The 25,429-nt window shown below is 62.8% G+C and overlaps 1 protein-coding gene across 3 annotated transcripts in view; it reads left to right on the top strand.

Moving 5' to 3' along the window:
• The window catches only part of CELSR2 (cadherin EGF LAG seven-pass G-type receptor 2), an 84,249-nt gene that overhangs the window by 48,824 nt on the left and 9,996 nt on the right, over nt 1-25,429 (top strand). For all 3 annotated transcript variants that reach the window (XM_075910442.2, XM_075910443.2, XM_089773711.1), the window contains exons 10-21: nt 1,095-1,280; nt 1,833-1,946; nt 2,432-2,606; nt 3,276-3,417; nt 8,644-8,764; nt 9,455-9,638; nt 9,861-9,962; nt 10,092-10,186; nt 12,201-12,410; nt 15,772-15,955; nt 20,469-20,612; nt 22,278-22,461. In XM_075910442.2, coding sequence (XP_075766557.2) covers nt 1,095-1,280; nt 1,833-1,946; nt 2,432-2,606; nt 3,276-3,417; nt 8,644-8,764; nt 9,455-9,638; nt 9,861-9,962; nt 10,092-10,186; nt 12,201-12,410; nt 15,772-15,955; nt 20,469-20,612; nt 22,278-22,461 — 1,841 coding nt within the window. The remainder of the gene's footprint in view (nt 1-1,094; nt 1,281-1,832; nt 1,947-2,431; nt 2,607-3,275; nt 3,418-8,643; nt 8,765-9,454; nt 9,639-9,860; nt 9,963-10,091; nt 10,187-12,200; nt 12,411-15,771; nt 15,956-20,468; nt 20,613-22,277; nt 22,462-25,429) is intronic.

Raw genomic sequence — 25,429 nt, 5'->3', positions numbered from 1 at the left:
CCCCTCACTGCCCCCCCTTCCCTGCTCACAGCCACCTCCCCTCACTGCCCCCCTTCCCTGCTCTCAGCCACCTCCCCTCACTGCCCCCCCTTCCCTGCTCACAGCCACCTCCCCTCACTGCCCCCCCTTCCCTGCTCACAGCCACCTCCCCTCACTGCCCCCCCTTCCCTGCTCACAGCCACCTCCCCTCACTGCCCCCCCTTCCCTGCTCACAGCCACCTCCCCTCACTGCCCCCCTTCCCTGCTCACAGCCACCTCCCCTCACTGCCCCCCCTTCCCTGCTCACAGCCACCTCCCCTCACTGCCCCCCCCCCCTTCCCCCCTGCCCCCCTTCCCTGCTCACAGCCACCTCCCCTCACTGCCCCCCTTCCCTGCTCTCAGCCACCTCCCCTCACTGCCCCCCCTTCCCTGCTCACAGCCACCTCCCCTCACTGCCCCCCTTCCCTGCTCTCAGCCACCTCCCCTCACTGCCCCCCTTCCCTGCTCACAGCCACCTCCCCTCCCTGCCCCCCCTTCCCTGCTCACAGCCACCTCCCCTCACTGCCCCCCCTTCCCTGCTCACAGCCACCTCCCCTCACTGCCCCCCACTTCCCTGCTCACAGCCACCTCCCCTCACTGCCCCCCACTTCCCTGCTCACAGCCACCTCCCCTCACTGCCCCCCCTTCCCTGCTCACAGCCACCTCCCCTCACTGCCCCCCCTTCCCTGCTCACAGCCACCTCCCCTCACTGCCCCCCTTCCCTGCTCACAGCCACCTCCCCTCACTGCCCCCCCCTGCTCACAGCCACCTCCCCTCACTGCCCCCCACTTCCCTGCTCACAGCCACCTCCCCTCACTGCCCCCCACTTCCCTGCTCACAGCCACCTCCCCTCACTGCCCCCCCTTCCCTGCTCACAGCCACCTCCCCTCACTGCCCCCCCTTCCCTGCTCACAGCCACCTCCCCTCACTGCCCCCCCTTCCCTGCTCACAGCCACCTCCCCTCACTGCCCCCCCTTCCCTGCTCACAGCTCCCCTCACTGCCCTGCCCTAACACTTCCCCTGCTCCATGCTCCCTGCTGCTCCAGCCCCTCTCACTCCCCCCCCGTCTCTCCCAGCTGAGCGAGGGGCACGTGATGACGAGCGTCTCCCAGCCTGGCAGCCGTGGCTGGACGCTCCAGCTGCACCAGGTGAAGGTGAACGACGGCGACTGGCATCACGTGCAGTTGGAGCTGCGGCGTGGGCGAGGCAGCGCAGAGGCTGGGGGCGAGGCCGTCCTGGCCCTCGACTACGGCCAGCATCAGGTGCACGGGCGGCAGGCACAGAGCGGGGCACCGAGCTGCACAGCGGGGCTGCGGTCGCCAGGCACTGGGGAGGGACAGAGGGGTCTGGGCAGGAGAGGGGCTGAGTGAAGTGTGGGGACGGGTGTAGGGCCTACATGGCCCAGGGGCAAGATTGGGGGTGAGGGTTATGGGGTGCGTGGGGAGCAGGATGGGGGGCCTGGCAAGGCCTGGGGGGCTGTTTGTCACCGTTTCTTTTAAACCTTGTGTCTGTTTCTTCACACATGGACTGAATTTGGGGGCCATTAACAGAATGGGGCTGAGAGCAAGAGGCCTGCTCCTCTGCTGCCCCTCTGCCCCAGCGTCAGCCCCTTGCCATCCCGACCTGCGCTGCCCCCACACCTCTACTAGTCCGGATCCACAGCCGCCTGCCTCCCAGCCGGGGGTCCTCTGGTGCCCCCAGCCCCTGCTAGCCCAGCCCTGAGCCCCCCTCCCTGCCAACCTGCAGCCCCGTTAGCCCAGCCGTAGGCTCCCCCCAGCCCTGCCAGGCCCAGCGCTCACCGGTCTCTCTGGCAGGTGCTGGAGGACGCCAGCGGCGAGCTGCAGGGGCTGAAGCTGCACAACGTCAGCGTGGGCGGCGTGGCGGGCGCGGGGGGCGAGGTGCAGCAGGGATTCCGCGGCTGCATGCAGGTATCAGGTGTTCAGAGCCTTGTCGGGGGGGGGATGGGCTTGTCTGGCTGCCGTTTGACACCGAGGGGGCCGCACCAGTGTCGGACCTACCCCCAGGGCAACCCCATTTCTGCCCCCTCTGACAACTAGCCCTAGGGCGAGAGTCTGGTGCCCTCTAGCGGCCAGTCCTGGCAGCTGTCAGACTGGGGGGCCCTTCATTGGGGCAGGGCAGGTCCCACCCCTGCTGCTGGGTCTGTGGCAGTGCATGAAAAAATGTAACCGGGAGAGGACTGAGGGGGAGCAGCCCACGCCAGGGCTTGCATGTGGGGAGCTCCGGACCCACGCTTGGGGGGCGGGCGGTTGGGCATAGCCTCTGGACAGGCTCACAGCTTTTCTCTGGGGGGGCTTTGGGCCCATTCTGGGGGGTGTCAAGGCCCTTTCTCTAGGGGGGCAGAGAAGGGTGGGGCCAATGCCAGGCTCACCAGGGCTGCCTTGTGCCCTGGAAGGGGGTGCGGATCGGCGAGACGGCAGCCAGCGCCGTGGCCCTGAACGTGAACCAGGCTGAGCGGCTGAACGTGGAGCACGGCTGCAGTGTCCCTGATCCCTGTGACTCCAGCCCCTGCCCAGCCAACAGCTACTGCAATGACGATTGGGACAGCTTCTCCTGCAGCTGCGACCCAGGTGAGGGGCCAAGAGCTGGGGGGGGGTCCCCTGTCTGGCGGTGCCTTCCCAGGGTGCACAGGGTGGTCTGGAGGTCCCTGTCCCACACTGGCACAGCCTGGCCAGACTGGGGAGCTGTTGGGAGCCCAGGCCAGTGACCACTCAGCACCCATTCCCCTTGCCTAAGCCCCCAGCTGCCACACACTCTGAGGGTACGTCTACACTAGCCCCCTACTTCGATCTAGAGAGGCTAATGAGGGTGACCAAAATTGCAAATAAAGCGCGGAATTTAAATATGCCGCGCTTCATTAGCATGTTCCCGGCCGGTCGCCATTTTAGAAATTGACTAGCCCGAAGTAACTGCCCGCGTCTACACACGGCAGTGAAACGGGGTTCCGAATTAAAGCCCTAAATCCAATTAGCTGGTAAACCTCATTCCAGGCAGTTACTTCGGGCTAGTCGATTTCTAAAATGGCGACCGGCCGGGAATATGCAAATCAAGCGCGGAATACTTAAATCCCACGCTTCATTTGCAATTTCGGTCGCCCTCATTAGCCTCCCTAGATCGAAGTCGGGGGCTAGTGTAGACGTGCCCTGCGTGTGACTCATTCTTAGCTGGCAAGGAGGGCAGCTGATGGAGAATCTAGCTGGGCACTGGGACATTGCACCATCTCCTTCTTCTTGCCTCAGGTTACTATGGAGACAGTTGTGCCCATGTGTGCACCCTCAACCCCTGTGAGCACCAGGCCACGTGCACTCGCAAGCCCAGCGCCCTACATGGCTACACCTGCGAATGTCCTTCCAGCTACTTTGGTCCCTACTGTGAAAACAAGTGAGAGACTGGGGTGTATGTCTACAGGACAGGTGTACACAGCACCAGTGTGTACACACAGTGTATGTGGGGGAGGCTCTCTGTAGGACAGGTGTATGCTGCATGTGCACAGTACCAGTGTATGCACACAGTGTACGTGTGTGTGTCTGCAGGACAGGTGTACTTTGTGTGTGCGCAGTACCAGTGTGTGTACACAGTGTACAAGGAGGCTGTCTACAGGACAGGTGTACACAGCACCAGTGTGTACACACAGTGTATGTGGGGGAGGCTCTCTGTAGGACAGGTGTATGCTGCGTGTGCACAATACCAGTGTATGCACACAGTGTACGTGTGTGTGTCTGCAGGACAGATGTAACGTTGTGTGTGCGCAGTACCAGTGTGTGTACACGGTGTACAAGGAGGCTGTCTACAGGACAGGTGTACTTTGTGTGTGCGCAGTACCAGTGTGTGTACACGGTGTACAAGGAGGCTGTCTGCAGGACAGGTGTACACAGCACCAGTGTGCACACACAGTGTATGTGGGGGAGGCTCTCTGTAGGACAGGTGTATGCTGCATGTGCACAGTACCAGTGTATGCACACAGTGTACGTGTGTGTGTCTGCAGGACAGATGTAACTTTGTGTGTGCGCAGTACCAGTGTGTGTACACGGTGTACAAGGAGGCTGTCTGCAGGACAGGTGTACTTTGGGTGTGCACAGTACCTGTGTACGCACATGGTCTACATGGGGAGGTGTCTGCAGGGCAAGTGCATGCAGGAAGCATGTGCTTGTGCAGTATGTGTATATGCACAGTGAAGGCATAGGCACAGTGCAGGTATATGCTTTGTGGATATGCTGTGCAGCTGTATGCAGTGTGTGTGTGTGAATGAGAGAGAGAGCACCATGCAGGTGTGCTGTGTGTATGTGTGTGTGTGTGTGTGTGAATGAGAGAGAGAGCACCATGCAGGTGTGCTGTGTGTGTGTGTGTGTGTGTGTGAATGAGAGAGAGAGCACCATGCAGGTGTGCTGTGTGTGTGTGTGTGAATGAGAGAGAGAGCACCATGCAGGTGTGCTGTGTGTGTGTGTGTGAATGAGAGAGAGAGCACCATGCAGGTGTGCTGTGTGTGTGTGTGTGTGTGTGTGTGTGAATGAGAGAGAGAGCACCATGCAGGTGTGCTGTGTGTGTGTGTGTGTGCGTGTGAATGAGAGAGAGAGCACCATGCAGGTGTGCTCTGTGTGTGTGTGTGTGAATGAGAGAGAGAGCACCATGCAGGTGTGCTGTGTGTGTGTGTGTGAATGAGAGAGAGAGCACCATGCAGGTGTGCTCTGTGTGTGTGTGTGTGCATGTGCACACGTGCACACTCCATGCAGGTATATTCAGTGACTATGTATGTGTACACCGCACAGCTTAATAGTAGATTTAGGAGGCATGTGTGCATGTATAGTGCCGGTGCAGTGTCACGGCTCAGGCTGTGCCCACTTTTGGCCCATGTGGTGCCTGGACAGTACTCCCACTCCAGTGCGGTAGCCCCTTCTCGGGGAGCCCACTCCAGTATAGCAACCAGGCATTTTCTCTACGGCCGTGTAGTGCTGCTCCCGGGCCAGCAGCTTCTTGCTCAAGTACACAAGGGAGGCAGCTTGCATCAGCCCTGTGCCCAGCACATCTGAGATGTCGGCAAACACCAGGGAAGCTTTGCTTCCAGTCCGGGTTGACCAGCACCGGGCCGTGGATGAGGGCCTCTTTCAGTGTGCAGAGAGCCCTCTGGCACTGCTCGGGCCAGACCACCTCGTTGGGCTTGCCCTTCCTACACAGCTCTGTCAGGGGGGCGGCTGGGGCTCAAACTTCCCTTGGTACCTGGCCATCCCAACGAAAGCCTGGACCTGCTTTTTAGTGTGGCTCCAGCTTCAGCCGGCCACTCCCCACCTTGTGGCCCAGATCCGACACTTCCTTCACCTCCCGGCTTTTACGGTCAGTCTGGCGACGGCTCATACCCTCTTCACCTGGAACACGTGGTTCTCCCAGGTCTGGCTAAAGACACAGGTATCGTCAGTATAAGCCACAGTAAAGTTCTCCAGCCCCCTCAGTAACTTATCCACCAGGTGCTGAATGTGGCAGGGGCCCCCGTAAGGCCAGAAGGCAGGACCAGGAACTCAAAGAGCTGATTGGGGTGGTGAAGGCCAACTTCACCCTGGCCTCCGGGTGCAAGGGCACCAGCCAGTGAGTCCCCGTTGGTGAGATCCATCGCAGTGAGGAATTGGGCCCCCCAACTTGTCTAGGATCTCATCAGTCCTGGGCAGAGGTAGGCATCGGGCATGGTGATGGCATTGCGTTTCCAATAGTCTACGCAGAACCAGATTGTCCTGTTGTTCTTGAGAGCCAGCACCACTGGGGAAGCCCAAGGGGCTGGAGGAGGCTGAATCACCCTTAGAGCCAGCATGTCCCCAGCCTCCCTTTCCAGATCCTGGGCTGATTTCCCAGAGCCCCTGAATGGGGTGCCCTGGATGGAAGGGTGGGCTCCCATCTCCACCCATTGCACAGCCAGGTTAGTGAGCCCAGGCCGGAGGAGAACAGCTGCTGGTTGGAATGCAGCACCTCCCTGGTCTCTGCCTGCTGGGCTGTGCTTAGCTCCTCAGAGAGGGAAATTGACACCAGTGAGCTGCCAGCCTCAGCCTCTGGGAGGAGACCCAGCAGGGGACCCAGCTGTCCACATGCGGCCAGCACCAGCTTCTCCTTGTCCTGGTACGGCTTCAGCATGCTGACTTGGTACGCCTGCAGGGACCGTTCCACTGCCTAGCTCACCTCATTTACTTGGCTGATGACTTTAAAGGGGCCGTCCCAGGCTGCCTGCTGCTTGTTCGTCCCCACAGGGATGAGGGGCCCAGAACTGGATGCAATACTCCAGATGTGGCCTCCCCAGTGCCAAATAAAGGGGAATAATCACTTCTCTGGATCTGCTGGCAATGCTCCTCCTAATGCACCTAATATTCCACTTGCCTTCTGGGCTACAAGGACTCACTGTTGACTCATCTCCAGCTCCTCATCCGCTGTAACCCCCAGGTCCTTTTCTGCAGAACTACTACTTAGCTGGTTGGTCCCCAGCCTGTACCAATGCTTGGGATTCTTCCACCCAAAGTACAGGACTCTGCACTTGTCCTTGTTGAACCTCATCAGATTTCTTTTGGCCCAATCCTCTAATCTGTCTAAGTCACTCTGGACCCTGTCCCTGCCCTCCAGCGTATCTACCTCTCCCCCTAGCTTAGTGTCATCTGCAAACTTGCTGAGGTGCAATCCATCCCCTCATGCGGGTCATTAATAAAGATATTGAACTAAACTGGTCCTAGATCCGATCCTTGGGGCCGACCAGCAACCTGACATCGAGCCGTTGATCACTACCATCAGCTGCTCCTTAGTGACCCTCCCCACCTCAGCCCTCTCTCCCTACACAGACATGCCAGGAGCTGGGCACAGGCCATTTTGCCGCTGGTTCCTTCAGTACCCTCGTTTATCGCTGGCAGCCACTCACTGCAAAGCGCCTGTGCCACAGGCAACAGTCTACAGCAGTGTTTCTCCACCAGCGGTACAAGTACCCTTAGGGGTACTCGAGAAGTCTGGGGAGTACGTCAACACAACTGAAATTGGGAGAAAATGGAATTTTTGGTGTAAGTTTTACAGCGTTTTATTATTTTTGTACTTTTTACACCCAAAAATGTCGTCGCCCGCCCAGTTACGATTAAATTGTTTCCACAAATGTGTTGCAACGGTAGAAAAAAAATGTCTGAAAACTGTAGGTACTGGGGGTAATTTATAAAAAAAGGTTGAGAAACACTGGTCTACAAGGTGAACCCCCAGCCGTCCTCTGATACCACGTTGTCACGGCTCACAGGTCGTGCCCACCCTCGGGCCGTCCGTCCGGGGCAGGACCCCCCTCCAGTGCGGCTGCCCCTCCCCTGTCCATTGTCTTCTGTCCAGCTAACCAGAGTTGCCTGGCCCCTCTCTTCTCTGCCTGTCCTCTCTCCAGCCCATTGTCTTCCCTCTGGCCAGAACCGGTTGTGTCCTCTGAGCTGTGTCTTCTGGTCACCAGTCGCTGGGGCTCCAATTCTGGGCTGTTCTCTGCAACAGCAAACTCCCTCTCCCCTTGCCACGTTAAACCATTAACATCCAGGGACACCGAGTGCCCCCTCTGCATGCAAGCCCCCTTTCAACCGCCCAAAACGTCCCACTTCCTCTCGTGCACACAGTTCATGTGAGTGTGCATTCTCAGTTTGCTCACCATGCAGGTATATGCAGTCAGTGTGAGTGTGTATGTGTGGTGCAGGTGTAAACGGCAGGTGTGCATAGTGAGTGTGCAGTGTGTGCATGCCACGCAGTGCAGCGACACAGTGACTTGTGTGTTCATGTGCACCACGAGTGTGTGTGTGCAGTGCAGGTGTCCATGCAGGGGCAGGGAGTGTGTGTCAGGAACATTGCAGGTGCTGTGCACATGCAGTGTGTGTGCAGTGCAGGTGTCCGTGCAGTGCAGGGGCAGGGAGTGTGTGTCAGGAACATTTCAGGTGCTGTGCACACGCAGTGTGTGTGCAGTGCAGGTGTCCGTGCAGTGCAGGGGAGGGAGTGTGTGTCAGGAACATTGCAGGTGCCGTGCACACGCAATGTGTGTGCAGTGCAGGTGTCCGTGCAGTGCAGGGGCAGGGAGTGTGTGTCAGGAACATTGCAGGTGCTGTGTACATGCAGTGTGTGTGTAGTGCAGGTGTCCGTGCAGTGCAGGGGCAGGGAGCGTGTGTCAGGAACATTGCAGGTGCTGTGCACATGCAGTGTGTGTGTGCAGTGCAGGTGTCCGTGCAGTGCAGGGGCAGGGAGTGTGTCAGGAACATTGCAGGTGCTGTGCACATGCAGTGTGTGTGTGCAGTGCAGGTGTCCGTGCAGTGCAGGGGCAGGGAGTGTGTCAGGAACATTGCAGGTGCTGTGCATATGCAGTGTGTGTGCAGTGCAGGTGTCCGTGCAGTGCAGGGGCAGGGAGTGTGTCAGGAACATTGCAGGTGCTGTGCACATGCAGTGTGTGTGCAGTGCAGGTGTCCGTGCAGTGCAGGGGCAGGGAGTGTGTCAGGAACATTGCAGGTGCTGTGCACACGCAGTGTGCGTGCCGGAGAGTGAGTGTTCGGGGAGGTGCAGAGCATGTGGGTGAGTGCTGGGTGCCGCCAAGGGAGCAGTGCAGTGCCACCGTGTAATGAAGCAGGGGACTGCTCTTCACAGGATTGACCAGCCGTGCCCACGGGGATGGTGGGGGCATCCCATGTGTGGCCCCTGTAACTGTGACGTTGGCAAAGGCTTCGACCCCGACTGCAACAAAACCAGTGGGGAGTGCCGCTGCAGGGTGAGTGGGGAGATACCACTGCAGGGCATGGGGGGTGCCCAGCCAAACTGCGGAGGGACTCGGGGTGCCTGGGCCAGCTGGGGAGAGATTCCTCTACAGAGGGTCAGGGGGTGCCCAGACTAGCTGGGGGGATACCACTGCTGGTGGATGGGGGGTGCCCAGCCAGTGGGGGGAGACAGTTGTTGGAGGGTGCCAGTGACCCAGGGCTCAGCTCCCTCTGCTCCTCCAGTCAGCCCCCCTAGCGTGGCTCTGGGCCCTATCTTCCTACCCCATGCTGGGTCCCCAGTAGGGCTGCAGCAGGGGCCATAGCGAGGGCCCTGCCTGTGAGCGGGTTCTGCTCGAGCCCAGCTGCACTGGGGGCCAGTGGTTCCCCCAGGCAGTTTAGGGGCAGGTGCACTGTGGGATTTTTTTGCCTTCTGCAGACTCAAGTGGGTGGGTAGGCCTGGGCTGCTCGGCTCTGGTGGTACATGCCCCACGGAATAGCTGAGGAGCTGGCAGTGGGACAAGGCTGGTGTGGTGGGCCATGCATGAGCAGAGTTTGGCCGGTCTCAGCAAGTCACTGACTGGGCCTGCCAAGAGCCTCAGCCTTCACTCCCCTCCCACAAGGGTCAGCAGAGGGATCTGGCCTTGCTGTGGCCCATGGGCTGCCAGCTGCCCCCCGGGGCTAATATCCTGTGTTCTGCCCCCAAGGAGAACCACTACCGCCCGCTGGCCAGCGACTCCTGCCTGCTATGTGACTGCTACCCCACGGGCTCCCTGGCACGGCTCTGCGACCCCGAGACAGGGCAGTGCCAGTGTAAGCCAGGGGTCATCGGGCGGCGCTGCGACCGCTGTGATAACCCCTTTGCTGAGGTCACCGCCAATGGCTGCGAAGGTCAGTCCAGCCCATGGCCTCGGGTGATGTCCTGCCCTCATCCCTTGTTACCCCTGGCTCCTGCTGCCTGCCTACCCCAGGGGGCACTATGCCCAGGAGGTGATCGCAACACCTCAACTAGGGCTGTCCTGCAAACACGTGCCCCCCGCCAGGGCTCCCCTCAATACGCTTCTGTCTGGGGCTGCCCCAGCGCTAAGCTCTCTTTGCCTCTTTGCTGTGCAGTGAATTACGACAGCTGCCCCCGTGCCATCGAAGCCAACATCTGGTGGCCCCGCACCCGCTTTGGGCTGCCCGCCGCGTCGCCCTGCCCCCGAGGATCCTTTGGTAACTATGTGCCGCTGCAGGGGTGGTGCTCGGCCTGCCCCCTGGCAGGCCCTCGTGCCACTGTTGCCAGGGGCCAGGCATGGGGGGCTAGGCGGGGGTGCCTGCAGTGACTGTGCTCTCTGCCCGCAGGCACTGCAGTGCGGCACTGTGACGAGCACAAGGGCTGGCTGGCTCCCAACCTCTTCAACTGCACCTCGCTGCCCTTTGCCCAGCTCCGGAGCCTGGTAAGTGGCACCCGCCCAGCGCCCACTAAGGGTGTTACCTATCGTGTCATTGACGAATCAAATAGTCGTTTCATTTTTTGCATCGACTATTCGATTAGTCGATAGGGCAGCGCTGCATGGAGCAGCTGACCCTGGGCTCCATGAGGCGCTGCCTCTTTGAAGCACCATCTCTTTGTCTGATAGCGGCAGCAAGGTGGGAGAGCGACTAGTCCACTAGCCTGTTGACTATCCGATAAACATTTGCTTATCGGGTAGTCGACTGGTCCTTCACATCCCTAGTGCCCACAGAGCTGGGGAGCCAGACCCAACCCGGCCAGCACCCTGCGGGGGCACCCACCATCCTGGCCAGGGCTCTGGGGGCCCCCAGCATTCACTGCTTTGCCTGGAGAGGAGAGATGTTACCCACACAGATGTCTCTCTCCCTTCCACACTGCAGGGACACACACCTTTACCCACTTCCTAGGGCTCAGGGTGTAACTTCCTGCGGGTTGGCAGGATCGGTAGCCACTGAAAGAGCCTCACACAGTAATGTCCTTATCCTCTTTTAATTGACAATTCCCAAACAAGCAGAACACACACACGCTAAGAACACAGTGTCATGCTCACCAGTCCGGGTGCAGGCCGACTTCCCCGGTTGGCCAGGCAGTATCAGTCTCTCTGGTCTTAGGCTGTGTCTCGGAGGTGAGTTCTTCTTTCCAGGTCTTCCCCTGGAGAACCTGGTCCTCTTCCAGCCTTTTCTTCCTTCTGATCTTCTCCTTCTCGGACCCCAGTTTATATAATGAAACCTGAGTCTTGCTTAGCTAGACCCTCACCAATTAGTTTAGTATAATTTTACTCACCAATCGTAACAAAATGACCTAACCAATCAGACCCCACCACCTTCATTGATCTACACCCAGCAAAATGAATGATACAACAGACAGAAACAGTTACAAAGCAGCCAGAGATCACACAGTCAAACAATAGGGAAGTGTCATAGAACGAGGATTCCACAACATGGTCTACTGAGAAGCAGTTTCTGGCCAGACAGAACGGGGTGACTGAAGTTTTCTTTCCCCATCCTGAGATCTGTTTCTTTCTCTGGTGACAGTGGGGGAGCGATCAGGGCAAAGTCCCCTCCTCACAGCCTGGGGTGACACTTGGTAATACAGTTTAGATGGACCTGTGAGGATGTGACTCCAGGCCTTGCAGCAATGGCTGCTGCTCTTCAGTCCGGCTGCAGAAGGCGGCTTTGGTTCAGGCCTAGCACAGGCCTTGCAACGTGGCTACGGAAAAGCCCGATGGTTATGGAGAGGAGAGGAGAGGCCTGGGGTGCGATGGAGCAGTGCATGCTGGGAGCGGCACTCCTGGTCCTGGCAGCCCCAGACATCACGGCTGCAGGATGAGGCCATGCTGTGCTCTGGGTGGTGCCTGGCTCCCCATGGTGCCAGCCCTCGCCCTGCCCCTTCATGCTTCACCCCCTCTCCCAGGCTCCTCTCTAGGCCTGCTCTTCACCCCACCTTGGGCTCTGCCCTGGTAGCGTGTGCGGGGGAGGAGCCACCCAGGCGTTCATGGGGGACCCGACTCCCTGGGCTATTTAGCTCCTCACCCTGGAACAGTGGGAGTGGTGGGAGCTCTGCCAGCGTCCTGCAGCCCCTGATAGGCTGCACTTCCTCAGGAGGCTGGGCAGTGGATAAGACAGCCAGTCAGAGGGGATGTCCCCATAAGCTGACCAGCCCTCTCCCTAGGGCGCCAAGTGCAGCTGATCCTCTGCCCTGAGGAAACGCCCTCCCTAGCTCAGGCGCCTTTGCTCTGGGACTCCCCTGCCTCCCAGGTGCCTGGCCCTGAGCTCCCCAGGCCATGTTCAATCTGAGGCCCCTGATGGCCCAGCCCTGAGCCCCCAAGGCTGCATTCGGTCTGGGGTCCCCTGCTGCTGTACCCTCTGGCGGCCCAGTCCTGGGCTTTGGGGCCACGGTCAGCCTGAGGCTCTCCTGTCCCCCGGGCCTGGCACTAACGGCTGCCTGGTCTGATGCAGGTGGAGCGGCTGCTCCGGAATGAATCCCTCCTGGCCCCGGGGCTGGCGCAGTGGGCGGCGCTGCAGCTGCACAATGCCACCCAACACACAAGCAGTTACTTCGGCAGCGACGTGCGGGTGGCATACCAGCTCTGCGCACTCCTCCTGCAGCACGAGAGCCAGCAGCAGGGCTTCGGCCTGGCCGCCACGCAGGACGTCCACTTCACTGAGGTGATGGGCTTTGGGTGGGGTGGCACGGGGCTTTCAGCTGGCATTGTCCTGGCATGGGGCCTTGCTGTGCTCAGAGGATGCCCCCCTGCTGCGGCTGTGCATGTGCAGTAGTGGGAGAGCCGGAGGCTGACCCTGAGCAAAGCAGCTGGCACCGGGACCTAGGAAAAAGATCTGGGTTCTGACCTGGCACTGCCAGGCCTGTGTGGCTGCCCCGTGGGTCTGACCTGGCACTGCTAGGCCTGTGTGGGCTGCCCCGTGGGTGTGACCTGGCACTGCCAGGCCTGTGTGGGCTGCCCCGTGGGTGTGACCTGGCACTGCCAGGCCTGTGTGGCTGCCCCGTGGGTCTGACCTGGCACTGCCAGGCCTGTGTGGCTGCCCCGTGGGTGTGACCTGGCACTGCCAGGCCTGTGTGGCTGCCCCGTGGGTCTGACCTGGCACTGCCAGGCCTGTGTGGCTGCCCCGTGGGTCTGACCTGGCACTGCCAGGCCTGTGTGGCTGCCCCGTGGGTGTGACCTGGCACTGCCAGGCCTGTGTGGCTGCCCCGTGGGTGTGACCTGGCACTGCCAGGCCTGTGTGGCTGCCCCCTGGGTCTGACCTGGCACTGCCAGGCCTGTGTGGCTGCCCCGTGGGTGTGACCTGGCACTGCCAGGCCTGTGTGGCTGCCCCGTGGGTGTGACCTGGCACTGCCAGGCCTGTGTGGGCTGCCCCGTGGGTGTGACCTGGCACTGCCAGGCCTGTGTGGCTGCTCCGTGGGTCTGACTTGGCACTGCCAGGCCTGTGTGGCTGCCCCCTGGGTCTGACCTGGCACTGCCAGGCCTGTGTGGCTGCCCCCTGGGTCTGACCTGGCACTGCCAGGCCTGTGTGGCTGCCCCGTGGGTCTGACCTGGCACTGCCAGGCCTGTGTGGGCTGCCCCGTGGGTCTGACCTGGCACTGCCAGGCCTGTGTGGCTGCCCCGTGGGTCTGACCTGGCACTGCCAGGCCTGTGTGGCTGCCCCCTGGGTCTGACCTGGCACTGCCAGGCCTGTGTGGCTGCTCCGTGGGTCTGACTTGGCACTGCCAGGCCTGTGTGGCTGCCCCGTGGGTGTGACCTGGCACTGCCAGGCCTGTGTGGCTGCTCCGTGGGTCTGACTTGGCACTGCCAGGCCTGTGTGGCTGCCCCGTGGGTGTGACCTGGCACTGCCAGGCCTGTGTGGGCTGCCCCGTGGGTGTGACCTGGCACTGCCAGGCCTGTGTGGCTGCCCCCTGGGTCTGACCTGGCACTGCCAGGCCTGTGTGGCTGCCCCGTGGGTCTGACCTGGCACTGCCAGGCCTGTGTGGCTGCCCCGTGGGTGTGACCTGGCACTGCCAGGCCTGTGTGGCTGCCCCGTGGGTGTGACCTGGCACTGCCAGGCCTGTGTGGGCTGCCCCGTGGGTGTGACCTGGCACTGCCAGGCCTGTGTGGCTGCCCCCTGGGTCTGACCTGGCACTGCCAGGCCTGTGTGGCTGCTCCGTGGGTCTGACTTGGCACTGCCAGGCCTGTGTGGCTGCCCCGTGGGTCTGACCTGGCACTGCCAGGCCTGTGTGGCTGCCCCGTGGGTCTGACCTGGCACTGCCAGGCCTGTGTGGCTGCCCCGTGGGTCTGACCTGGCACTGCCAGGCCTGTGTGGCTGCCCCGTGGGTCTGACCTGGCACTGCCAGGCCTGTGTGGGCTGCCCCGTGGGTCTGACCTGGCACTGCCAGGCCTGTGTGGCTGCCCCGTGGGTCTGACCTGGCACTGCCAGGCCTGTGTGGCTGCCCCCTGGGTCTGACCTGGCACTGCCAGGCCTGTGTGGCTGCCCCGTGGGTCTGACCTGGCACTGCCAGGCCTGTGTGGGCTGCCCCGTGGGTCTGACCTGGCACTGCCAGGCCTGTGTGGCTGCCCCGTGGGTCTGACCTGGCACTGCCAGGCCTGTGTGGCTGCCCCCTGGGTCTGACCTGGCACTGCCAGGCCTGTGTGGCTGCCCCCTGGGTCTGACCTGGCACTGCCAGGCCTGTGTGGCTGCCCCCTGGGTCTGACCTGGCACTGCCAGGCCTGTGTGGCTGCCCCCTGGGTCTGACCTGGCACTGCCAGGCCTGTGTGGGCTGCCCCGTGGGTCTGACCTGGCACTGCCAGGCCTGTGTGGCTGCCCCGTGGGTCTGACCTGGCACTGCCAGGCCTGTGTGGGCTGCCCCGTGGGTCTGACCTGGCACTGGCAGGCCTGTGTGGCTGCCCCCTGGGTCTGACCTGGCACTGCCAGGCCTGTGTGGCTGCCCCGTGGGTCTGACCTGGCACTGCCAGCCCTGTGTGGGCTGCCCCGTGGGTCTGACCTGGCACTGCCAGGCCTGTGTGGGCTGCCCCGTGGGTCTGACCTGGCACTGCCAGGCCTGTGTGGCTGCCCCGTGGGTCTGACCTGGCACTGCCAGGCCTGTGTGGCTGCCCCGTGGGTCTGACCTGGCACTGCCAGGCCTGTGTGGCTGCCCCGTGGGTCTGACCTGGCACTGCCAGGCCTGTGTGGCTGCCCCGTGGGTCTGACCTGGCACTGCCAGGCCTGTGTGGCTGCCCCCTGGGTCTGACCTGGCACTGCCAGCCCTGTGTGGGCTGCCCCGTGGGTCTGACCTGGCACTGCCAGGCCTGTGTGGGCTGCCCCGTGGGTCTGACCTGGCACTGCCAGGCCTGTGTGGCTGCCCCGTGGGTCTGACCTGGCACTGCCAGGCCTGTGTGGCTGCCCCGTGGGTCTGACCTGGCACTGCCAGGCCTGTGTGGCTGCCCCGTGGGTCTGACCTGGCACTGCCAGGCCTGTGTGGCTGCCCCGTGGGTCTGACCTGGCACTGCCAGGCCTGTGTGGCTGCCCCGTGGGTCTGACCTGGCACTGCCAGGCCTGTGTGGCTGCCCCGTGGGTCTGACCTGGCACTGCCAGGCCTGTGTGGCTGCCCTGGGCGACAGGCAGAGGGTGTCTGGGCAGCTCAGTGATGCCTTACAGGGCACAGACTGAGCATGGCAGGCGGCAGGTGCAGGGGCTGATGGGAAGGACTTAGGAATCAAGTGTTGCTTGGTGCAGCCCGGAGTGGGCAATTCCCTCCCTGGCTGGGGAGAGGCGGGTCCCCCAGGGTCTGGCGGGTCTCTGGGATCTGTTGGGTCCCATGGGTCAGGTGGGACCCCAGACTCGCTGCCCCATGGTGCTAGGCCCCACTGAGATTCAAACCGTCGCCCTGGCTCAGCTCCAGCAAAGTGGGACCCTGACACTCGGTCCCCATGGCAACAAGCCTGCTGCTGTGCCTAGCCAGGCTGTGCTCTGGACCCCCCCCGGGGTGCCTGCCAGCCCGGTAGGGCCCCACGCCGGTGCTCACGGTGCCCCCTTGCAGAACCTGCTGCGGGTGGGCAGTGCCCTGCTGGAGCCCAGCAACAAGCGCCACTGGGAGCTGATCCAGCAGACGGAGGGCGGCACGGCCTGGCTGCTGAAGAGCTACGAGGATTACGCCAGTACCCTGGCCCGGAACCTGCGCCAGACCTACCTGAGCCCCTTCACCATCGTCACGCCCAACATCGGTGAGGAGCAGCACGCGAGACCTGGGCACCCGCCAGGCTGCCTCTCCCTGCATGGAGCTGCCTGGGTGGGGCTGAGCAGGCGCCTGTGAAGCTGGGCTGCCGTGCCGCCGAGCCCAGGGGCCCACAGTGAAACTCAGCACATGCCGAGGGCTGCCCTTGAGGGTGGTTGCATGCACATGCAAATACAGATGCAGATCGCTCCTTTCACCCTGATGGGCGTGAATACAAAGCACTTCCCACAATGCCCTGCGGCTCCCCGCACCCAGGAACGTTCCCTCCGTTCCCGCCAGCCCCTCCGCTTGCGTCTGTCAGTGCCCCCCCGCCTGGGAGAGGCCTCGCCGCTGGGAGCCTGTTCCCAGTGGAGGCCACGTTCAGAGGATCTCAGCCGAGGGCCACGTGCTGAGCTCCACGTCAACCCAAACTGCACCCTGGGCCGCAAACAAACGGGCTGCGGGGCCACACGTGGCCCACGTGTTGCGTAGCCCTGGCCTAGAGGGAACACTGGGAGGGGCCTGGGTGCTGCGGGAGAGGGGTGTGGCCACAGCATGGGGGAGGGGCTTGGGCATCAGAGGGAGGAGCACTCCACTCACACCTGGGCGGGCCTGCACACCGAGTGGGGGAGGTGCACCACACCCACCCCTTGAGGAGGGGCTATTGTAACCGTGGGTGGGCTAGACTTCACTGCCCTTCTCCATCTAAAAAACGCCATTCCCACAGCGGTACTGGAGAGCCAGAGTCCAGTCTGTGGGTGGGGCTGCCAGGTGTCCGGCATTGACCCCGACAGGCCGGTATTTTCGCCTCCTGTCCGGTAAAAAATCCAGAGAATATCGGACACCTGAGATGCCCGGTATTCTCGAAGTTCTCCCCGGCCAGGAGGCGAAAATACCGGGCGCCCGGCAACCCTACAAACACTCAGCGCCGGCCTCCCCCCCCCTCCTGGCCCCCAACACCTCCAGCCCCCCAACCCCAGCCCCCATGCTTACCTGGTTCCCCAAGGCTGCTGGCCAAAAGACCAGTGCTTCCCCTGGGTCTTAGTGCTCAACCGCTCCCCTGTTCCTACCCCTCCATTTAAAGGGGACATGCTGTTTTATTTTATTTTATTTTATTTTTTGGCTTAATAAGTCCTTGGAGTCCTTTCCCCCCCCCCCCCTCAACAACTTTAGTCTCCCCCCCTCCTTCTTTCCCCCTTCAACAGAATTTTTCCTGGGGTTTTTTTTTTGGGGGGAGGGATGCTCGGTATTTTTGTTTCAACCATCTGGCAACCCTATCTGTAAGGAATATCAGCAAGGACTGCCCAGTGTCAGCCTCCCCATATTTGAGTTCCAAAAGAAACTAAAGAAATTAATTTAATTCAATAACTTTATAAAATCTTAGGAAGAAACAAATAATCTAATTCTTTCAGCAGAACACAGCTATTTTATAACCCCCAGATAATGTCCATAGTTACAGTAAACAGAAGGAAAGAGAAAACTAAAAGTAAAATTTGAACAGTTCAGTCCCCACAAACACAATGGCTGTGTCTACACTGGGCCACTTATTCTGGAAAATCAGCCGCTTTTCCGGGATAAGCTGTGAGCTGTCTACACTGGCCATTGAATTTCCAGAAAAGCAACGACGCTCTACTGTACAAAATCAGCCGCTATTCCGGAAAAACTATTCTGCTCCCGCTCCGGCATAAGTCCTTATTCCGGAACACTGTTCCGGAAAAGGGCCAGTGTAGACAGCCCAGTAGTCTTTTCTGGAAAAAAGCCCTGATCGCGAAAATGGTGATTGGGGCTCTTTTCCGGAAAAGCGCGTCTACATTGGCCACAGACGCTTTTCCGGAAAAAGGGCTTTTCCGGAAAAGCAGCCTGCCAATGTAGATGCTCCTTTTCCGGAAAAACTGCAAAGGGAATAGTATTCCGTTTTAAGCAGTTCTGGAAATTCATGCCAGTGTAGACACAGCTGAACAGTTTGGCTAAAAGCAAAACAGCATTTACAGCAGACAGTTAACAGAAGGTCTCTGGCCTCCCGGGTTCTCCTGGCTCCATAGCATTGCTTGTGATCCCTGGTGGAGGGGTAACAACAGCGCTACCTGCTGCAGAGTGAGGAGCAGCAGCCAGTTCTCTGCTCCCGGCTCAGTTTCTTTCAGCTCACCCAGGCCTTAGAAAAGCACCAGCTCGGCCTGCTTGCTCTGACCCCAGACTGTACTACCCGCAGACCCATTGACGTCAGTTCTGCTGAGATTAATAAAATGCAATAGTTACAATGCAGAAGCTTCTGGGGGGAGCGCTGAATCATCCCAGCAACACTCAACTGACGCCTACCTCCCGCACAGGGGTCTCTGAAAGAGCTCGCTCCCTATGACGTTCATGAGTTACACCAGGGCTGCATGACTGGCAGGATTTTGCAGAAATACTTTGAATGGAAAAGTTTTTCCATTTAAAGTATTTCCGCAAAAGCGCATCTAGATTGGCAGGTTGCTTTTGTGCAAAAAGTGCTTTTGTGCAAAAGCATCCGTGGCCAGTCTAGACGCGATTTTGCGCAAGAAAGCCCCAATCGCCATTTTAGCCATCGGGGCTTTTTTGCGCAAAACAGTTCTTCCCTGTCTACAGTGGCCCTCTTGCGCAAGAGGGCTTTTCCCCGAGCGGGAGCGTGAAAGTATTTGCGCAAGAAGCACGGATTTTGTACATTACAAGGTCAGTGCTCTTGCGCAAATTCACGTGGCCAGTGTAGACAGTTGGCAAGTTGTTGCGCAAAAGCGGCCGCTTTTGTGCAAAATCTTGCCAGTCTAGACGCACCCCAGGGCTATTCAGCACGCGTCCCACGCAGCCTATGGCCTGTTTGTTTGCGGGCCACGGTGCAGTTTTATGTGGGGCTCAACACGTGGCCTGTGGGTGGGATCCTTTGAACACGGCCTCCACTGGGAACACGCTCTACAACGGCGAGTCAAGATACTGGACTTCTGCTGCGATGCGGTTTAGTCGTTACATTCCTGGACTGTCATTGCTCATGAAAAGTGCTGGCATATGGGTGGAAATCCGGTAACTATTGCATTGTATCAGCAGAACCGACTTAAACGGGGCCTGCGTGTTGTGTAGTCTTGCCTTACTCTTTGCATTCATGCCCATCAGTGTGAAATAAGCTATTTGCATATACATGCAACCACACTTAAGTTGTGGCCCTTGGCAAGTGCTGTGGGTATCCAAGGTTGAGTAGCCCTGGGTTACACTGTCACTGAGTGGGCCTAGCTGGGGGGCTCACTGTAGAGGAGCAGCTGGTGAGAGCAGGACCTGAGACCCCTGTGTGAGGGAGCCTGGCCGGCAGTGCACGCGATGGGAGCAGAGCTGAGAGAGACCAGAGTGGGGGTTGAGAAACATGGAACTGGGTGGGCTGACTCCACTGTGCTGTTCCTGGGCATTGACACCCAGCCATGGGGCAGAACAAGGGCACAGATCAGCCCAGTCCCACCCTGCCTGTCTCTGGTGTGGACAGGAGGGGTTACCCCGGGACTCCCCCATCCCTGGCTGCTCAGGGACAAATAGAACCAGCCTCAGACCCCGCTCTATGGGGCTCCCAGGTCGGGCGTGTTTGTGAGCCCTGTAGACCCACTGGCTGTTGCAGCTCCATGCCCTGGGTAGGGATGTTCGCGAGCAGCCGACTCCTCGCCCCCCACCCCCTGCTCGCTGCCTCTGTGAGACTGGCCGCTGCAAACTGGACTCAGTGAGCTGGGACCGAGCAGTCCCGGTTCGCACTGGGCTGGGACACTGCGCCTCTGCATTTGAGATGTAGTAAGAGCGCAGCGGTTCTTGCTACATTTGCAATGCAGAACTGCAGCACACGTGGCTCCCGGAACCGGTACCAGCCAGGACTGCTCGGTTCTGGCCCGGCTGCCGAGCGCCCCTTAGTGACTAATCGTTGCCATTACAAAGTGCATCGACTACGAGTAGCCAGATACCCACAATTTAACATCCTCAGCCCGGGGGCCCATCTGGCCCTGGAGCCAGACCCCCCGCAGCTTGTGGGCGCTAGGGATGTAAAATCCCATTGAATCAGCAGGCGGGGGCTGCTCCAGCTGGCCTGGCAGGACTCACCATGGGGGGCTGCTGTGGGTGGGGCTCTTTCAGCCCAGCCAGGACAGCGGTTAACCGTTGCCATCTCGACTCTCAGCACCTCCTGTGGCCGCATGTCAACCGTCACCTGGCGCTGGCTCCGCAGGGACACAAGGGCCATGGGGGTGGAGTGTGAGGAGTCCAGTCCAGCTACCAAGCTACACAGCCTTGCCCACCCGAGCAGCTTCCATCTGGGGTGGTGCTGGCGCTCAGTGCCACCAGGACCCCCAGAATCGAGGCCACGGGCTTGCGTCTGGCGTCAGGGCGGGCAGTGGCTGGAGCTGAGGTCCAGGCGGAATCCGCCCACTGTGGCCGTGCAGGGTGGGGTGTGAATGGGGTGAGGGTGTGTAGTAGGTGAGCTCGATGGGGGGCAGGCTGTGCCCTCGGCAGGCCCAGTCCCTCATGGGGGGTCTCTCTGCCAGTCATCTCCGTGGTGCGGCTGGACAAGGTGAACTTCGCAGGGGCCAAGCTGCCCCATTACGAAGCGCTGCGGGGCGAGAAGCCTGTGGACCTGGAAACCACCGTTATCCTGCCCGAAACCGTCTTCCAGGCCCCCCGGGACAAACGTGAGTCAATGGCAGTGCCCGCCCTAGGCTAGCAGGGGCTGTGGGTTGGGGACGAGGGGCACTGGCAGTGGGGCGGGGGAATGCTGGGCTAGCAGGGGCTGTGGGTTGGGGACGAGGGGCACTGGCAGTGGGGCGGGGGAATGCTGGGCTAGCAGGGGCTGTGGGTTGGGGACGAGAGGCACTGGCAGTGGGGCGGGAGGATGCTGGGCTAGCAGGGGCTGTGGGTTGGGGACGAGGGGCACTGGCAGTGGGGCGGGGGATGCTGGGCTAGCAGGGGCTGTGGGTTGGGGACGAGAGGCACTGGCAGTGGGGCGGGGGGATGCTGGGCTAGCAGGGGCTGTGGGTTGGAGCTGAGGGGCACTGGCAGTGGGGCGGGGGAATGCTGGGCTAGCAGGGGCTGTGGGTTGGGGACGAGAGGCACTGGCAGTGGGGCGGGGGGATGCTGGGCTAGCAGGGGCTGTGGGTTGGGGACGAGAGGCACTGGCAGTGGGGCGGGGGGATGCTGGGCTAGCAGGGGCTGTGGGTTGGGGCTGAGGGGCACTGGCAGTGGGGCGGGGGGATGCTGGGCTAGCAGGGGCTGTGGGTTCGGGACGAGGGGCACTGGCAGTGGGGCGGGGGATGCTGGGCTAGCAGGGGCTGTGGGTTGGGGACGAGGGGCACTGGCAGTGGGGCAGGGGAATGCTGGGCTAGCAGGGGCTGTGGGTTGGGGACGAGGGGCACTGGCAGTGGGGCGGGGGATGCTGGGCTAGCAGGGGCTGTGGGTTGGGGCTGAGGGGCACTGGCAGTGGGGCGGGGGATGCTGGGCTAGCAGGGGCTGTGGGTTGGGGACGAGGGGCACTGGCAGTGGGGCGGGGGATGCTGGGCTAGCAGGGGCTGTGGGTTGGGGCTGAGGGGCACTGGCAGTGGGGCGGGGGATGCTGGGCTAGCAGGGGCTGTGGGTTGGGGACGAGGGGCACTGGCAGTGGGGCGGGGGGATGCTGGGCTAGCAGGGGCTGTGGGTTGGGGCTGAGGGGCACTGGCAGTGGGGCGGGGGATGCCGGGCTAGCAGGGGCTGTGGGTTGGGGCTGAGGGGCACTGGCAGTGGGGCGGGGGATGCCGGGCTAGCAGGGGCTGTGGGTTGGGGACGAGGGGCACTGGCAGTGGGGCGGGGGAATGCTAGGCTAGCAGGGGCTGTGGGTTGGGGCTGAGGGGCACTGGCAGTGGGGCGGGGGATGCTGGGCTAGCAGGGGCTGTGGGTTGGGGACGAGGGGCACTGGCAGTGGGGCGGGGGAATGCTAGGCTAGCAGGGGCTGTGGGTTGGGGCTGAGGGGCACTGGCAGTGGGGCGGGGGATGCTGGGCTAGCAGGGGCTGTGGGTTGGGGCTGAGGGGCACTGGCAGTGGGGCGGGGGAATGCTAGGCTAGTAGGGGCTGTGGGTTGGGGACGAGGGGCACTGGCAGTGGGGCTGGGGATGCTGGGCTAGCAGAGGCTGTGGGTTGGGGACGAGGGGCACTGGCAGTGGGGCGGGGGATGCTGGGCTAGCAGGGGCTGAGCTGGGTGGAGCCCTGGGCGGGACGTGGCACAGCCTGGCACCAGCCTGTTTGCAGGGCACGTAGCACAGCAGGGCCGGGGCCCTCCCGGGACTGAGGTCTGGCTCAGCTGTCACTCACCCTTGTCCTTCCTCCAGAGCCCCCCCCGGGCAGTGCCAAGCAGCCCCCCAGCTCGGTGGAGGAGGAGCTGGCACTGGGGCATAAGAGGCATAAGAGGCACCCGGACTTGAGCAAGGACCAGGCTGTGGCCAGTGTCATTATCTACCACACCCTAGCAGGGCTGCTTCCGGAGCAGTACGACACGGACAGGCGGAGCCTGCGGTGCGTATGGCGCTGGGGGGGCGCTGGGGGGGCGCTGGGGGGCAGGAAAGATCCCTGTTTACTCCCAGATGTTGGCCCATGGCCCTGCCTTGGGGGGCCCCAGGTGAACTTGCTCTCCCTCCCTCCCCATCTCCTGGTGCAGGTAGCTGTGGCAGAGGTGCAGAGGGTGGGCAGGGGGTGCAGGGCAGGAAGCTCTGGAGAGGAAGAGGCATGGGGCAGGCAGTGGTGGGGGGCAGAGGTGCAGAGACAGGTAGTGGTGGGGGGCAGAGGGCAGGCAGCAGTGGGGGGCAGAGGTGCGAAGGGCAGGCAGTGGTGAGGGTGGAGGTGTGGAGGGCAAGCAGCACTGGAGAGGCAGTACTGCACAGGGGGCAGGCAGAGGTGAGGGGCAGAGGGGCAGGGGCAGGGAGCAAGGGGCAGGGAGTGGGGGGTAGGCAGTGGAGAGTGGCAGAGGTGCAGGGGCAGGTAGTGGGGGGCAGAGGCACGAAGGGTAGGCAGAGGTGTGGGAGCAGAGGCATGGGGGGCACGTAGCAAGGAGGCGGAGGTGTGGGGAGCAGGCAGCGGGGGAGTTGGGCTACAGGTGTGAGGGGCAGGTGGCAGGGGAGGGAGCGGAGGAGCGGGAGCCAGGTGATGGGGAAGGGGGCAGGGGGCAGGGAGGGTGCGGAGGAGGAGAGCCAGGTGATGGGGAAGGGGGCAGGTGGCAGGTGGCAGGGAGGGTGCGGAGGAGCGGGAGCCAGGTGATGGGGAAGGGGGCAGGGGGCAGGGAGGGAGCGGAGGAGCGGGAGCCAGGTGATGGAGCAGGGGGCAGGTGGCAGGGGGCAGGGAGGGTGTGGAGGAGCGGGAGCCAGGTGATGGAGCAGGGGGCAGGTGGCAGGGGGCAGGGAGGGTGCGGAGGAGCGGGAGCCAGGTGATGGGGAAGGGGGCAGGGGGCAGGGAGGGAGCGGAGGAGCGGGAGCCAGGTGATGGGGAAGGGGGCAGGGGGCAGGGAGGGTGCGGAGGAGCGGGAGCCAGGTGATGGGGAAGGGGGCAGGTGGCAGGGGGCAGGGAGGGAGCGGAGGAGCGGGAGCCAGGTGATGGGGAAGGGGGCAGGTGGCAGGGAGGGTGCGGAGGAGCGGGAGCCAGGTGATGGGGAAGGGGGCAGGTGGCAGGGGGCAGGGAGGGTGCGGAGGAGCGGGAGCCAGGTGATGGGGAAGGGGGCAGGGGGCAGAGAGGTGCGGAGGAGAGGGAGCCAGGTGATAGGGAAGGGGGCAGGTGGCAGGGAGGGTGCGGAGGAGCGGGAGCCAGGTGATGGGGAAGGGGGCAGGTGGCAGGGGAGGGAGCGGAGGAGAGGGAGCCAGGTGATAGGGAAGGGGGCAGGTGGCAGGGAGGGTGCGGAGGAGCGGGAGCCAGGTGATGGGGAAGGGGGCAGGTGGCAGGGGGCAGGGAGGGTGCGGAGGAGCGGGAGCCAGGTGATGGGGAAGGGGGCAGGGGGCAGGGAGGGTGCGGAGGAGCGAGAGCCAGGTGATGGGGAAGGGGGCAGGTGGCAGGTGGCAGGGAGGGTGCGGAGGAGCGGGAGCCAGGTGATGGGGAAGGGGGCAGGGGGCAGGGAGGGAGCGGAGGAGCGGGAGCCAGGTGATGGAGCAGGGGGCAGGTGGCAGGGGGCAGGGAGGGTGTGGAGGAGCGGGAGCCAGGTGATGGAGCAGGGGGCAGGTGGCAGGGGGCAGGGAGGGTGCGGAGGAGCGGGAGCCAGGTGATGGGGAAGGGGGCAGGGGGCAGGGAGGGAGCGGAGGAGCGGGAGCCAGGTGATGGGGAAGGGGGCAGGGGGCAGGGAGGGTGCGGAGGAGCGGGAGCCAGGTGATGGGGAAGGGGGCAGGTGGCAGGGGGCAGGGAGGGAGCGGAGGAGCGGGAGCCAGGTGATGGGGAAGGGGGCAGGTGGCAGGGGAGGGTGCGGAGGAGCGGGAGCCAGGTGATGGGGAAGGGGGCAGGTGGCAGGGGGCAGGGAGGGTGCGGAGGAGCGGGAGCCAGGTGATGGGGAAGGGGGCAGGGGGCAGAGAGGTTGCGGAGGAGAGGGAGCCAGGTGATAGGGAAGGGGGCAGGTGGCAGGGAGGGTGCGGAGGAGCGGGAGCCAGGTGATGGGGAAGGGGGCAGGTGGCAGGGGAGGGTGCGGAGGAGCGGGAGCCAGGTGATGGGGAAGGGGGCAGGTGGCAGGGGGCAGGGAGGGTGCGGAGGAGCGGGAGCCAGGTGATGGGGAAGGGGGCAGGGAGGGTGCGGAGGAGCGGGAGCCAGGTGATGGGGAAGGGGGCAGGGGGCAGGGAGGGTGCGGAGGAGCGGGAGCCAGGTGATGGAGCAGGGGGCAGGTGGCAGGGGGCAGGGAGGGTGCGGAGGAGCGGGAGCCAGGTGATGGAGCAGGGGGCAGGTGGCAGGGGGCAGGGAGGGTGCGGAGGAGCGGGAGCCAGGTGATGGGGAAGGGGGCAGGTGGCAGGGAGGGTGCGGAGGAGCGGGAGCCAGGTGATGGGGAAGGGGGCAGGTGGCAGGGGGCAGGGAGGGTGCGGAGGAGCGGGAGCCAGGTGATGGGGAAGGGGGCAGGGGGCAGGGAGGGTGCGGAGGAGCGGGAGCCAGGTGATGGGGAAGGGGGCAGGTGGCAGGGGGCAGGGAGGGTGCGGAGGAGCGGGAGGCAGGTGATGGGGAAGGGGGAAGGGGGCGGGGGGCAGGGAGGGAGCGGAGGAGCGGGAGGCAGGTGATGGGGAAGGGGGAAGGGGGCAGGTGGCAGGGGGCAGGGAGGGTGCGGAGGAGCGGGAGGCAGGTGATGGGGAAGGGGGAAGGGGGCGGGGGGCAGGGAGGGTGCGGAGGAGCGGGAGCCAGGTGATGGAGCAGGGGGCAGGTGGCAGGGGGCAGGGAGGGTGTGGAGGAGCGGGAGCCAGGTGATGGGGAAGGGGGCAGGTGGCAGGGGGCAGGGAGGGAGCGGAGGAGCGGGAGCCAGGTGATGGGGAAG

Source organism: Pelodiscus sinensis, chromosome 27 (assembly GCF_052426305.1).
Source record: "Pelodiscus sinensis isolate ZL-2025 chromosome 27, ASM5242630v1, whole genome shotgun sequence".
Classification (NCBI taxonomy): Eukaryota; Metazoa; Chordata; order Testudines; family Trionychidae; genus Pelodiscus; species Pelodiscus sinensis.
This window is presented reverse-complemented; position numbering and strand designations above follow the sequence as displayed.